The sequence below is a fragment of the Hyperoodon ampullatus genome (genome assembly GCF_949752795.1).
Source record: "Hyperoodon ampullatus genome assembly, chromosome: X".
NCBI classification, from domain to species: domain Eukaryota; kingdom Metazoa; phylum Chordata; class Mammalia; order Artiodactyla; family Ziphiidae; genus Hyperoodon; species Hyperoodon ampullatus.
In genome coordinates, this window is record NC_136913.1 from 19,779,714 (window position 1) to 19,794,625 (window position 14,912).

A 14,912-nucleotide genomic window follows, 5' to 3' on the forward strand; every position below is an offset into this window, starting at 1 on the left:
AGGTGAAATTATGTATTTTATCTAACCCAGCATATCTAAAATATTGTCATTTCATGGAATCAATATAAAAAAACTTATTTGCAAGACATTTTACATTTTTTTCTTGCCTACTAAGTCCTTGAAATCCACTACGCATCTTACACTTGCAACATGTGTCCTTTGTGGACCAGTCATATTTCAGGTACTCAACAGCCCCTTGCGACTACCCGTTTCTGAATTGGACAGGGCAGTTCTAGACCAGTGCTTCTCAACCCCAGCTGCACACTGAAATCACAGGGGAGCTTGAAAGACACAGATGCCTGGGTCCCATCCTCAGAGGTTTTGATGTAATTGGTCTGGGGTGGTACAGCCTGGCTTCCGGTTTTTTAAACACCCTTCCCCTGCAGGTGGTTCTAACGTGCGGCCAAGTTTGAGAACCTACTCAAGTGTGATGTCCAGTCTAATTAACCAAGTAGAGAACTGTAGCCACTGTCTACTGGAGAAGGTTCTGTGAGTTCTCTGAAACGAGAACCATTCAAAATAACCACTCTGGCAGTATGCTTTGCTAGTGCACATCAAAGACTGTTGGGCAATGCCCTAATTTATTAATTTCTCTCAATTTATATTTCCCAATTTTGACCAAGTCCCAGAATAACGTAAGGAAAGAGATTTCTTTTTCCCCCCTTGACTACACACTGCTCTGGATACACACCAGTGCAAGTAAATTAAGACATAAAAATTCAGTTATTTTAATTGAGGTCAAAGGTGTTCGTGTCAGTCTGGAATCTCTGAGCTGTGGAGAAGAGGAAGTTGGGGTTTGAAAGCTGCAGGTCGTTGCCAGAATGAAACGTGTCTAGTGGGGACCGTGTGGGAAGTGCTGGGTGAGGAAAGGAGGCAGTTGTGGCTCCGGCTGAGGTCTGAAGGCTGCATAGCCCACGCTGTGGCAGGACGCCCACGAAGCTGCCCTTGCCAGAGGTCTCACGCCTGCCTCCCCGCTCAACCAGAGTGGTATTCTTGCCCCTGAGACCTGGATGTGAGACCCAGCATTCAGGAACTAAAATGTCTCATCTCACCAGAGGTTCAGTTGTCCTTAAAATGCTTTTGCAGTCATTTGGAATAATTTTTATCTCGCCTTCTTTTATTTAAATTGAAACATAGCTTGAATATTCTGGACACATTTATTATTTCCCAGGAGGAAAAATACTGGGTCTTCTGTGGTGATGATGCTATAGTGACATGCAGTTTTGTTGGTTATATTTATTTAACTTAAAATTAAGCAGGAGAACACACAAACACTGCTGTCTTTCATAGCCTCAACTAAATTAATACCATATTTCATTGAATCAAAAAGACTGTCAACTGCAAGGTGCACCACTATTTCATGTATGCTAAATAAGACTAAGCTATTACACAGTGGTTTCTTAGCACTTGGGATTTTTATTTTATGTTCATTGAAAGTTTTTTACACTTAGACATTAATTTTTATCACGTTAGTCTTTTGCATTAATTAAAAAGGAAAACGCAAGCAGAAGAGATGGATTAAGGTATTCCTAAAACTTCCTCACAGTATTTTTGATTTCAAACCATCAGTACTTCTGTTTTCTCACAAAACACTGTCCTCTTTCCATCAATAACAGCAGTGATTCAGCATTTCTTTAAAATGTGTTCCCAGTCATCTCAGGGATTTTCCTCCAAGACTGCCTTTTTGGATATACAGTAAGTTTTCATTTCATAGCCAAACTGTAGTGAAATCTTTTTGAAGATGAGTTAAGCGATAATTTCCTAGCCAGGCAACCAACTCATTTGAAGTGCTGACAATAAGAACTGCTAGATCAAGGTCACACATGGCAGGCAATGGCATCTACATCGTGACTGCCTGGCTGACAGTTTTAAGATGAATTCCAATTTCAGAGATGTTAGGATGTAAAAAAAAAACATGCTTCTTAGATTTCATGAAACATGGTATGTAAATTGTATTCCTAATAATCCAGATTCCCCAGCTGCTTGTCACATCCACCTTGTTTATGTACTTCTGAACAATTTCAATGAGATTTGCCTGCTGTTCCCTCCTCAGCACACCTAGGCTTTAATGAACAATGGTGTGTAAGCCAAACTCCCCCACTTCCTTCTACTCCACTTTGCAGCTGGAGTACAAAGTACAAAACTGTACTTTGATACCGTTCTTCTCAACCTTGAATGTGTACATGGATCACCTGGGAATCTTGTTAAAATGCAGATTCTGTTTCAGTGGGTCTGAGAAGGGACATGAGAGTCTGCATTTCTGGCAAGTTCTTAGGTGATGCCCACACTGCTGTTCCAGGGACCACAGGTTGAGCAGCCAGGCTTTGCTACATCTAAGAACATGGTATGTCATTAAAGAAATTCAGCACCTCTCCAGGGTGCATGGGTGGTTTGTTTTTCCTTCATTTATATTATTATTTTATTGAAAACCTGTATAATGCAAATGTCATTGTATTGGGTAAGAACGAAGATTTCTTAGGATGAAAGGAAAACAGGAACTTTATATGTCCTCTCTTATGGTACAGGGAGAGGTATTTCTTCCCCTTAATTTGTTTTCTGAAAGATTTGTTCATTTGGTTTTCCCTTGCCTTTCTCCTCAAAAAACTTGGGCAACTTGAATTTATTAGGAAATCTGCATGTAATTGCAGATTAATAACCTACCCATTAATACCACATTAGTTCATTGTGATTAATAGCATCTGTGTGAATACTTAATGAATTAGTAATGACGGACTATTTGCTTTAAAGTGTCAAGAGAACATTCCATGTAAAAAGGCACTACCCATAACAGGAAAATTAATTATAGGCTGGTTGGATAATAACTTGTCACAAACAAGATATGTTTGTTTGGAAAGCCTCATCGGTGTTGATATTTGCACAGTGAGAGATACTTTTTAAAGCATGCATGGACCTTTTAATTTATAAAATGAGAGGGGAATTTTATTTTCAACAACAGTTAAGATAGGTATGGGAGCTTATATTTATGAGAGAGAAACACACACTCACAAATATGTACTAGTACACTCACAAGTTTGCCTGTGTCACTAACCAGACTTCCTGTAGTGACCTTTTAGATTGAGTTCCAAATTGAACTGCTTCTCCTACCTGCTGTCTATTCTGAATTCATAAATTCACTTCCCCAAGGCCCAAGCATTTCTTGTTACTAATTTTATTCCTTTAGCAAATCATTTGTTTTCTCTCTGGTTCCTCATTCTAATTCTGTGATGTTGCCATCATTGTTTATTTCTGTCTTTGCCCTACATCTGAGGAAGCGAAGGTCAGGAAAATTATGTGAGTTGCCCAAACCAGTCCAGCCATATAATTTGTCCCCCACAGATTATGGGTCTAACATTTCAAATGTCTCCAAATTTAACCCAGGCGGAAAGAGCTGCATGAGCAGAGGCTCTGTCCAGCTGGTGCCTTTGAGGAAACCCAAGAAGCCCAGTGTGATGGGAGCTCAGAGTTGGAAGGGAATGGGGACACAAGACAAAACTGAAGAGAGAGGAGGGACCAGAGCACATAGGCCTTGTAGGCTGTTTAAAGATTTTCGCTTCTGTCCTCGGGCAGTGGGAAGCCATTTGTAAATGTCATGCCAGGGGTGCCGATGAGCGATGCATTTTGCCAGAGCGTGCTGGCTGCATGGCTCAGAGGAGGAAGTTGATGTACAGAGATCAGTTCTGAAGGCCCCAGCATGCTGTTCTGTTTTCTAGCTAGGGATCCAGATGAAGGTAGAGTTTGTCTTCCTTGTTACAGAAAACCTCAAGCATTATTGGGTATCCTTCTCTCTCCTTTCTTCTCCTTTCAGCATGAAGGGTCATTGTGTCTTCTCTGTAGCCTCCCTTTTTTTTGAAACACTCCCAGACACCTGGAAGAATCAGCTAGGGGAGCTGCAGCCACAGCCAGTGGGTGTGGAAGTTAACTTTTGTCCCACCAGCCCTCTTGCCCTTTTGGGTCCTCTGCTTGTGCCAAGGATGCTATTGCTTCCTTTTTTTTTTTGCAGGAGAAGATTCTGGACAGAGAAAGAAAAGAGAGCCCAGCTCTGAACCCCTCACTGTCAGAAACCCAGTTTTAGAGGGGCAGCTGCCCTTGACCACACACTGTGGTTTGAATAGCCAAGAATAGAACCTCTGCTGCTCTCACCTCCTCATGGAAGGTGGGAGTGAAAACAGAGGTTAGTTGGGAAGTGGCTTTTTAAACCTATGTTTACAGTGTTTTGATGCCGCTGTCATAGATGAGAGAGGAATCGTGAAGTCTGGAGCTCAGATTTTTTAGGATTTCAGGGATGCAATATTTATCCCACTCTTCCTCTCTGTAGGGTGTGGTATAAGCAGGAGTTGAAAATAGCTATCCTGTGTTGTTTTTTTCATTTGGAAGTCTTTCTGGCATAGTGCTGATTTTTTTTTTTTTTTCTTAAACCAGTGAATCGACTCTCACCTCAAACACATATTGCACTTCATCTTTAAGAAAGGAACTTTTAGGGGCTTCCCTGGTGGCGCAGTGGTTGAGAGTCCGCCTGCCGATGCAGGGGACACGGGTTCGTGCCCCAGTCTGGGAAGATCCCACATGCCACGGAGCGGCTGGGCCCGTGAGCCATGGCTGCTGAGCCTGCGCATCCGGAGCCTGTGCTTCGCGACGGGAGAGGCCACAACAGTGAGAAGCCCGCGTACCGCAAAAAAAAAAAAAAAAAGAAAGGAACTTTTCAAAGCCGGGTTTTTCAGAACTGAGGACTAAGACCTAAGTGGGCCAATGCAAGGAGAGTGTTTCCAGGACAAAACAGAGTAACGTTCTCCTTGAAGAACCTTGATGTTGAATTAAAATGGAGCTACAGAGTGAGGAAACCAGCAAAGAAAGGGTAAAGCTTCTGATCTGACATTGGGTCAGGTGGGGAATGGGAGAGGAGGAAATCTGGGCTGGTGATGTCCTGGGGTCACAGGCATCAAGAAGGACTGCTGATAACTGTCAACTATACCTTAGTAAAGCTGTGGGGGAAGGAGGGCTGGTGAGTGCTGTTGGTTGAAAGTAGTGGTTCTCAAAGCACGTTTCTCCACCTGCAGTATCAGCATTACCTGGGAATTTGTTTGAAATGCAAACTCCTGGCCCCCACCCCAGAGCTATTGAATCAGACACTCTGGCAGAAGGACCCAGCACTCTGTGTTTTAACAAGCCCCTCTGACAAACCCACAGCCAACATAATACTCAGTGGTGAAAAGCTGAAAGCCTTCTCGCTAAAATCTGGAACAAGACAAGAATGCCCACTCTTACCACTTCTATTCAACGGAGTGTGCCCACTCTCACCACTTCTATTCAACATAGTATTGGAAGTCCTAGCCACAGCAATCAGAGAAGAAAAAGGAATAAAAGGTATCCAAATCGGAAGAGAAGAGGTAAAATTGTCAACATATGCAGATGACATGATATTATATATAGAAAACCCTAAAGACTCCACACAAAAACTACTAGAACTGATAAATGAATTCAGCAATCTTGTAGAAGGATACAAGATTGACATTTGTTACATTTCTGTTATATTTCTTTACACTAACATTGAAATATCAGAAAGGGAAAGTTTTTAAAAAATCCCTTTTAAAATCGCATAAAAAATACTTAGGAATAAACCTGATCAAGGAGGTGAAATACTTATGCTGAGGACTATAAAACATTGATAAAGGAAATTAAAGATGATTCAAAGAAATGGAAAGCTATTCCATGCTCTTGGGTTGCAATAATTAATATTATTAAAATGGCCACACTACTCAAAGCAATCTACACATTAATGTGATGTCTATCAAATTACCCATGACGTTTTCCACAGAACTAGAACTAATAATCCTAAAATGTATATGGAACCATAAAAGACCCAGATTTGCCAAAGAAATCCTAAGGAAAAAGAACAAAGCTAGAGGCATAACCCTTCCAGACTTCAAACAATACTACAAAGCTACAACAATTAAAACAACGTGGTATTGGCACAAAAACAGACATATGGATCAATGGAACAGAATAGAGAGCCCAGAAATAAACCCACACATCTACAGTCAATCTTCGACAAAGGAGGCAAGAATATACAATGGAGAAAAGACAGTCTCTTCAGCACGTGGTGTTGGGAAAGCTGGAAATGTGAAGTTAGAACACACCCTCTCACCATACACAAAAGTAAATTCAAAATGACTTAAAGACTTAAATATAAAACATGACACCATAGAACTCCTAGAAGAGAATATAGGCAGAACATTCTCTGACATAAACATACCAATATTTCTTAGGTCAGTTTCCCAAGGCAATAGAAGTAAAAACAAAAGTAAACAAACGGGACCTTATCAAACTTAAAAGCTTTTGTACAGCAAAGGAAACCATAAACAAAAAGACAACCTACTGGGAGAAAATATTTGCGAATGATGTGACTGACAAGGGCTTAATTTCCAAAATATACAAACAGCTCATACAACTCAATAACAAAAAAAAACCCAATAAAAAAAATGGGCAGAAGACCTAAATAGACATTTCTCCAAAGAAGACATACACATGGCCAACAGGCACATGAAAAGATGCACAACATCACTAATTATTAGAGAAATGCAAGTCAAAACTATAATGAGGTACCACCTCACACCAGTCAGAATGGCCATCAGTAAAAAGCCTACAAATAACAAATGCTGGAGTGGGTGTGGAGGAAAGGGAACCCTCCTACACTGTTGATGGGGAATGTAAATTGGTGCAGGCACTATGGAAAACAGTGTGGAGACTCCTTCAAAAACTAAAATAGAGTTGCCATATGATCCAGCAATCCCACTCCTGGGCATATATCTGGAGAAAACTCTAATTTGAAAAAAGTACATGCACCCAACGTTCTTAGCACTATTCACAATAGCCAAGACATGGAAACAACTTAAATGTCCATTGACAGATGAATGAATAAAGAAGATGTGGTATATATACACAATGGAATACTACTCAGCCATAAAAAAAGAATGAAATAATGCCATTTACAGCAACATGGGTGGACCTAGAGGTTATACCAAGTGAAGTAAGTCAGAAAGAGAAATACCATATAATATCACTTATATGTGGAATCTAAAATATGACACAAATGAACTTGAAACAGACTCACAGACCTAGAAAACAAATTTATGGTTACCAAAGGGGAAAGGGGTGGGGGGGCAGGGATAAATTAGTTTAGGATTAGCAGAAACAAACTACCATATATAAAATAGATAAACAACTAGGTCCAACTGTATAGCACAGGGAACTATATTCAATATCCTGTAATAAGCCATAATGGAAAAGAATATGAAAGAGAATATATATGTGAATAACTGAATCACTTTGCTGTACACCAGAAACTAACAGAACATTGTAAATCAACTATACCTCAATTAAAACAAAAGCAAAAGCAAGCCCCTCTGATGATACTGATGCATGCTCAAGTTTGGAAACCACTGGTTTAGACTAGGACATAATGTGAAGTGAAGCTTTCGGGACCAGCTAATTTTGTTTTGATCTAACCTCACCAGGCCTCCTACCTATGACTAGGAGCATCAGGAGTGTGTATCACTGGTCACAGTTACGGTTACAGGGCAAAGGGGGTAGATGGCTCAGCATAGGGTCACTCCACCACTGCAAAAACAAGTCTTGATATAACTGGAGAAGGCATTTCTTCCAGTTATGATGGAGAGCTCTGTCAAGAAAGTTCATGAGGACTGCCTCTGGTTTAGCCACCTGGGGGGCTTGTTCTCACATAGGAAAGTGACTTGCAGAATTTTACGGGGTACCTCATGGTCAGATGAGCAGGAGTCAGGGACCTGGGTCCAAATCCAAGCTCTAACTTTTACTAGCTGAGTTTCCTTGGACAAGTTATGACAGTTCTTGCCTGTAGACTAGGGTTAATGATACATGCTGCTTAGGGTTGGTGGGGGATTAATTGAGGTCATGTACAATATACGTGGCACAGAGCAGGTGCTTAATAAATGAACGCCGTCACCAGGGTCCTTGGATGTCTCAGGACTGCTCAGGAAGGACCACTGCGGGGGGTATGTAACCATACATGGCCTTTTCTTGTAATGTTAAGATGGTAGAAATAGGCAGGAAAAATGTAATTAAGATTTGTACTATAGGAAAAAGAAAGTGAAGATGAATTTTAATGACTCTAAGTTCAGCACAGGCCTTACATTGAATTATCTGCTAAGATTCAAATTATCTAAATAGGAAAGCTATTTTTATGATTTAAAATATTATATTGGCAGATTCATTGTAATGCTATGCTATCAAAGAGTGATGTTAAAATTTAAATTATTTTGAAGTGTGACCATGGTAAGTGTAATCCTTAAAAATTCACTTATAAGTGCACATAATAAAAGAGTTAGCTTCTGTGAGACTTTTGTAGTGTCTGGCAGTTGTATAAAATTGATTTCATTATGGACAAAGAGGTCTTTTGTGTTAAAAGGGGAATATTTTTATGTTATTTGGTAACCCATGATTTAGATTGATGAGTTTGAGGTTTTTAATGCCCCTAAAATAATCTCTGCCCCTTTTTCTTAAGCTAATGCCAACCAACAATTATCATTTATGAGATGATCATAAAAAATGAACAGAGAAAAGCATTCTGACAGCTTCTCTACCTATGTTTGGGTGGGAGTTTTCCAGAAGAATGAGAAATATCAGCTCTTATTGTCTTTTCAGTATGTCAAACAGACTCAGTTAATCCCATGCTTGACCGGCTGTGGGGCTGAGGAACTGCAAAGTCGAGTGTCACACAATTCGTGTGAAAACATGAGGGTTATGGGATCCACAGACCATGACTTAGTTAACTTGAATTTTATTTTTTAATGAGAATAACAATGAGCTTTGCAAGCTGATTTAGAGTCTCCACATCTAACTGCATTAGAACTTAATACCCATGAAGTGTGAGTTAGAAAAATGAAATTTTTCAGTACGGTAAATAAACTGAGGAGGCTGGAAACCAGATTGAAGTCTGTAGCCTGGAAAATCAACAGAGACTAAAAATAGTAAGATTAGAGGTGACATTCAATCATGGACCAGCCAAAGGTGGTTTTTAAGTATCACCAAAGGAGAAACCAGGCCATCATATGATAGGTTTAAAAAAATATGTGTCTAGAGAACATTCTGTTTCTTATGTAGGTGTGGAAGGGCACACCTTCCCTTAAAATGTAGATTTGGTTTTCCAAAGTTTTGATTTTTCATGTTCTTTCTCTCGCTAGAATTAAGAGGACACTCCCACTGATTTCTAAGGGAAATGCTGGCATAATCTACATGAAATTGAGAATTCACCTTGATGACATTTGACTGAAGGCTTTAGAATGCAGTTGCTGTTTCTAAATATTAAGCAAATCAGGCAAACAGCTCCAGCGAGCTCTTAGCAAGTAGCCAGAGGATCCCCTTTAGAATAGGCACATAAAAGGATTACAGGGTCCGGAGAAAGAACACAAAGGAGCGTGTTTTGAAATAATCCTTATGCTCTGGGAGCCATCTTGTTTAAATGGCGTCACCTTAACACCGAGGTTCTTGGTAGGTGTTTGCTCACAGGCCTAAAACTTTGTGCGTGTGGAGTTTTTGAAAACAGTATTAGTTGGGAAAGTCCTAAATATTGCAAAAACTCCAGATGACTGGCCTGAGCTGTATGTGACTGTCGTGAGCTCTTGACTTACCAGGGGACTGCCAAGTCCTTAGGAGTATCGTTTTTCTTTGTTTGGAATTCCCTTTTCTTATTCCAGAGCTCTCAATAAAGGCCCTGTCTGAGCAGGAGAATGTGGACTGAGTGAGTAGAATTGATAGTCCTGTCTGGCTTCTGCGGTTAAAGGAGGTTGAATGCCAGTAAGTATCCACCCGCCCCCCGCCATAGAAGAGCAGGGAAGTGGAAGTGGATGGTCAACCCGAGACCATTGGTGAAACGAGACTTACGTAGCTCAAAAACCAGTATTCACAAAAACAGTTGAAATCTTGGATCTCATTGTATGATATGCAGACTGCAATGTGAGAAAAGGAGATTATGGATGTTAGTATAATTAGGACATTGCTGATTATAAAAAGAAATAACAAAATAAGTCCAATTTCTCACATTTCCTTTTCATTTGGGCGAAAAACTCTCTCAGACTTTCCTTGACAGAAATTCAGCTCGGCAAACATTGAATACCAACCATGCCAAGTGCTAAGCCCTGGGTGTTCAAAGATGAATGTGACTCAGTCCCTGACCCAGAGAGCACTTAATCTAATGGAGAATAGCCATTGTAAATGCCGATTTTATGCACTAAAAGTATTTTTTTGTGATAATATTTGAGGCCCAATGACCAAAAATGCCTTCTTTATTAAAATTCTCACATGATTCGTCCCCTGTGAGGCCAAACCTGTGTTACAAAGGCATGGGCAAAACCAATTTCTTTGTAGACTGTAGATCCAAATGTGAAACAGTAAAGATTCTAGAGGAGAGCATTAGACACTATCTTCATGACCTCAGGGTAGGCAAAGATTTCTTAAATAGCACACAAAATATGCTCACCAAAGATGGAAAAAGTGATCACATTAGACTACATTAAAATAATTTCAGTTCATTACATGATACCATTAAGAAAATGAAGTCTGGGGAATGGAAGAAGACTTTGCAATACAAATATTCAAAAAAGGATTTGTGTGTAGTATATATAAAGAACTATAAATTAATAAGAAAAAAGGTAGATTACCAATAGAAATGTGGGAAATAGACTTGAGTAAGCACTTCACAAAAGAGGATGTTGGTTGTCTTGATTGGAGATAGTGACTGGAAGGGAGCACAATGGGCTCCAGGGGTTCTGGTCATAATGTTGGTTATGTGGGTGTGTTTACTCTGTGAAAATCCTTCAAATTATGATCGGTGCACTTTTCTGTAGGTATGTTATAATTTCATTGAGAAAGTGTACATAAAGAAAAGGCCTTGTTGTCTAGGATGAGGAATGTGGCAAAGTATTTTCAGACGTTATCTCTTGTTGGAGCATTGCCTCTACTATGGAAGCAGAGGAAATGTTGAGAGCATGGGCTTTTGCTTGGTTGTTAGGGCAGGTCCAGTTTGTGTAAGAGTCCTACACAAGGAGTGCCAATGTCTTGGGTTAGCAGAAGGCCTTTGGCTACCAATATCCTAGGAAGGGAGGAGGAAAAAACACTTATGGAGAAAGCACTAGAAACAAGCTTGATTACTTTACAATTTCGTGTAGAGCTAACTCAGCCTGGAAGCCTGTTTAAGCCACCATTGATTGATTACTTACCATGTATTGTGGCATTGAGATAGGGACTTTCTGTGCATTAAAATATTTGATCCTCACCACAACCCTGGAAGGTAGGTGCTATTATTTGTCCAGATTTACAAATGAAGAAACTGGGGCTTAGGGAGAGTAAGTAACTTGATCAAGTTCCAGCTAGAAAGTAGCAGCAAGCTGCGACTGGAACCCACATCTTTGTGATTGAAAGCTCACCCCCTTGACTCTGTCTATTATTTTGCCTTTTTGGGGGGCAAAACCAATTTTATCTGAGCATAGTGAGAAGAAAAAATAATTACCCTTTATGCACACACACCCACATATATCAAATTTTGATGATCATAGGCACTTTGAAACTGATTTTAAAGTCTGGGGTTTGTTGTACTATAGGTTATGAACTGGAGTTTTCCTTCTCTGTTGTAACATGGTTAGGAACACCTGGATGGGGCTGAGAGAAGACTGAGAAATCTTCCAAGAAACAATGCACATAATCATGGGAATACACTTACATGGGTGACCCATGAGCCCTTCTCAGTGCTTTAGGGACATTGTAATAACCTGAGTAATTGCCTTTGATAGGCTTTGTTTTCTGCTCATTAATGACTCTCCAGGTTAGATTTTATACTTCTTACCACTAATTGAAATACAGAGATCCATAAAATGGATGCAGCCAACTGATTGTTACAACATTGTCTGCATATCAACGTTCTCCTGCCTGCTTGGGTTTGAAGAGAAGGAGAGGAGAAGGGAAAGGGTAAGATAAGGAACCTGTGTTAGCTGAATTTGTTTCAACAGCCAAATTCTGGAACAGAAGCCAGAATTTTGACACATAAAAATTATTGATATTTGTGCACCGTTAGGGTTTGGGGATTGCCCTACTTAGCATATACATGTCCTCTTTTCCCCTTCTCGTGATACATAGAGCACCTTGGGTACACACTCAGGTACATATTTAATATTTTGAGTTCTTTTGTTCCACGGCTTATTTTTGTTCCCCAGGGTGTTCATGTTTGCAGCCTGTGGAGTGTTTATAGCATCACAATAACAATGCATCCCCAAATGAAATTTGGATTACTTACTTTCAAATGTGTCTCCCCAGCAATCCAATGACTGTGGAAGCAATATGGTGGAAAGGCACATTATCTGATTTGAATAGAAATATATGTGGGTATGATTTTAGAGATTTCTGTTTATTAAAAAAAGAAATCTTCTTTTATCCTTGGGGCTAGTTATCCCACTTCTATTGCTATGGTAATACACAAGAAAGAAACAAGTTGAAATAATTGAAAATGCCCACATCGAGCTCAACTTATTTAGTTTATCTTAGTTATATGTACTTGTTTGATGTACAGATGCTTATAGAAAACTGGACAGAAGCTCTGGGTTCCTTTTTTTTTGAAATGTAGAACTTCTAGTTTAGAAGTAGATTCTGCTTTAGGGAATATGTAGTTATTTATTAATTTGATTAGCACTGTACATTGTATCTTGAAGCTATTCAAAGTACTGTAGGAGCATCTGTTGTACCATCATTTGGAGGCTGCTAGGTTGTTTCAGAAATAAATACCAATTGCCTTGACAACTGCAGTTTGACATAGCTCGATGTAGCCAGTGCCATGGTGCTGTGTGGGAATTCTTTGTCTTGGCTTCATGTTGGTAAATTGATATTCTCAGGTACCTCCAAGGTGTTATTTTCTGGGGAGGGTAGTTTTTATTGAGTCTTGGCTTTCCTAGTTCCTTATTTAATGAAACAGTGACAGCTGTCATTTTCTACCTTCAAACAATAGCATCAGTGATTTTATAAACAGAAAATCATCCAGGTGGGCTTGTGTCCATGCTGGCAGCCATTTTATATACATGGCCTCATTTTAAATGGCCAGGACTTTGAATGTGTAAATGGGCAAGTTTTCAGGCAATTTGGGTAGGCTTTACATTCTTGCTTCTCCATTTCCTGTCTAAACAACGTCTTCCGTGTCCACAGCATGTTTATGCAACATTGAATAAAACTTCTAATGGGAAATTTCTTACAGGTGACCTCCCTGAGAGGCTGGGCTGTGAAGAAATCTTAAGAAACCCGACCCTGATGAAATTGCCTCCGTTGAGAATATTACTCAGTGCAGAAACGAGGAATAGAATTCAGTTATTTTTGGTTCTTGAAAAAATGAATTCTGGGTTTTTTTGTGTGTAGGTGGCAGAAAACATTAACCCTGGCAGAAGGCCCAGTCTCAGTTGGAAATTGAACTTTTGGTTTCTTTGAATTAGGAGAACCTTGGAGAAGAGGATGTTAAAATATTTTTTATTTGAACCTCAAGCAATTTGGAATCGGTTCTACTGTCTGCATATCTTTTATAGACGTATCTTTTCCAGGGTTGTCTGTCTCTACATTTAATTTTCTGGAGGCTGGGACTGATTATCAAATGACCTCCAACTCAGCATCACCTGTGGCTGGATACTAATGAATCCTTTTTTAACCTTCCTAGCCCTTTTGGAGAAATCAATCAGTAGAAGGCGGGACACCGAAGCCATACAGAAAGCCAAAATCCTTTATTCATCTTGCATGAATGAGAGTGAGTAATAAAGAAAATAAATAAAATAATTTACCACCCTTACTTTTCAGAGTTCTGTTAATGCTTAAAGATATTGTTTAAGGAAAAAGAGAACTACGAAGAATTCTACTAATATTTAAAGGTGATGCTTAAAGAAAGGAGCTATTTTCCAAGACTGGATTTTGACTACCCCTGCCTTTTTTTAAAAAATTAATTAATTAATTAAATTTTAGCTGCGTTGGGTCTTCATTGCTGCGCGCAGGCTTTCTCTAGTTGCGGTGAGCGGGGGCTACCCTTCGTTGCGGTGCACGGGCTTCTCATTGTGGTGGCTTCTCTTGTTGCGGAGCACGGGCTCTAGGCACACAGGCTTCAGCAGTTGTGGCTCGCGGGCTCTAGAGCACAGGCTCAGTAGTTGTGGCACATGGGCTTAGTTGCTCTGCGGCATGTGGGATCTTCCCAGACCAGGGCTCAAACCCGTGTCCCCTGCACTGGCAGGCAGATTCTTAACCACTGCACCACCAGAGAAGTCCCTGACTACTCCTGTCTTTTTTTTTTTTTTGGAATTTTATTTTATTTTTAATACAGCAGGTTCTTATTAGTTATCTATTTTATACATATTAGTATAATATGGGATGGTGGGATGAATTGGGAGATTCAGACTGACATATATATATATAAAATAGATAACTACTTCACTCTGTATGATAGTCTCTAGGTCCATCCATGTCTCTACAAATGACCCAATTTCATTCCTTTTTATGGCTGAGTAATATTCCATTGTATATATGTACCACATCTTCTTTATCCATTCATCTGTCAATGGGCATTTAGGTTGCTTCCGTGACCTGGCTATTGTAAGTAGTGCTGCAGTGAACATTGAAGTGCATGTGTCTTTTTGAATTATGGTTTTCTCTGGGTATATGCCCAGTAGTGGGATTGCTGGGTCATATGGTAATTCTGTTTTTAGTTTTTTAAGGAACCTCCATATTGTTCTCCATAGTGGCTGTATCAATTTACATTTCTACCAACAGTGCAAGAGGGTTCCCTTTTCTCCACACCCTCTCCAGCATTTGTTGTTTGTAGATTTTCTGATAATGCCCGTTCTAACAGGTGTGAGATGATACCTCAT

At 39.8% G+C, this 14,912-nt stretch overlaps 1 protein-coding gene across 1 annotated transcript in view; it reads left to right on the top strand.

Annotated features, from left to right (window-relative positions):
* PHEX (phosphate regulating endopeptidase X-linked) overlaps window positions 1-14,912 on the top strand; it is a gene marked incomplete at both ends in the record, with an annotated part of 202,797 nt that overhangs the window by 25,251 nt on the left and 162,634 nt on the right. The window contains one exon of the mRNA XM_079727783.1: window positions 13,718-13,804. Within this exon, the coding sequence (XP_079583909.1) occupies window positions 13,718-13,804 (87 nt within the window). The remainder of the gene's footprint in view (window positions 1-13,717; window positions 13,805-14,912) is intronic.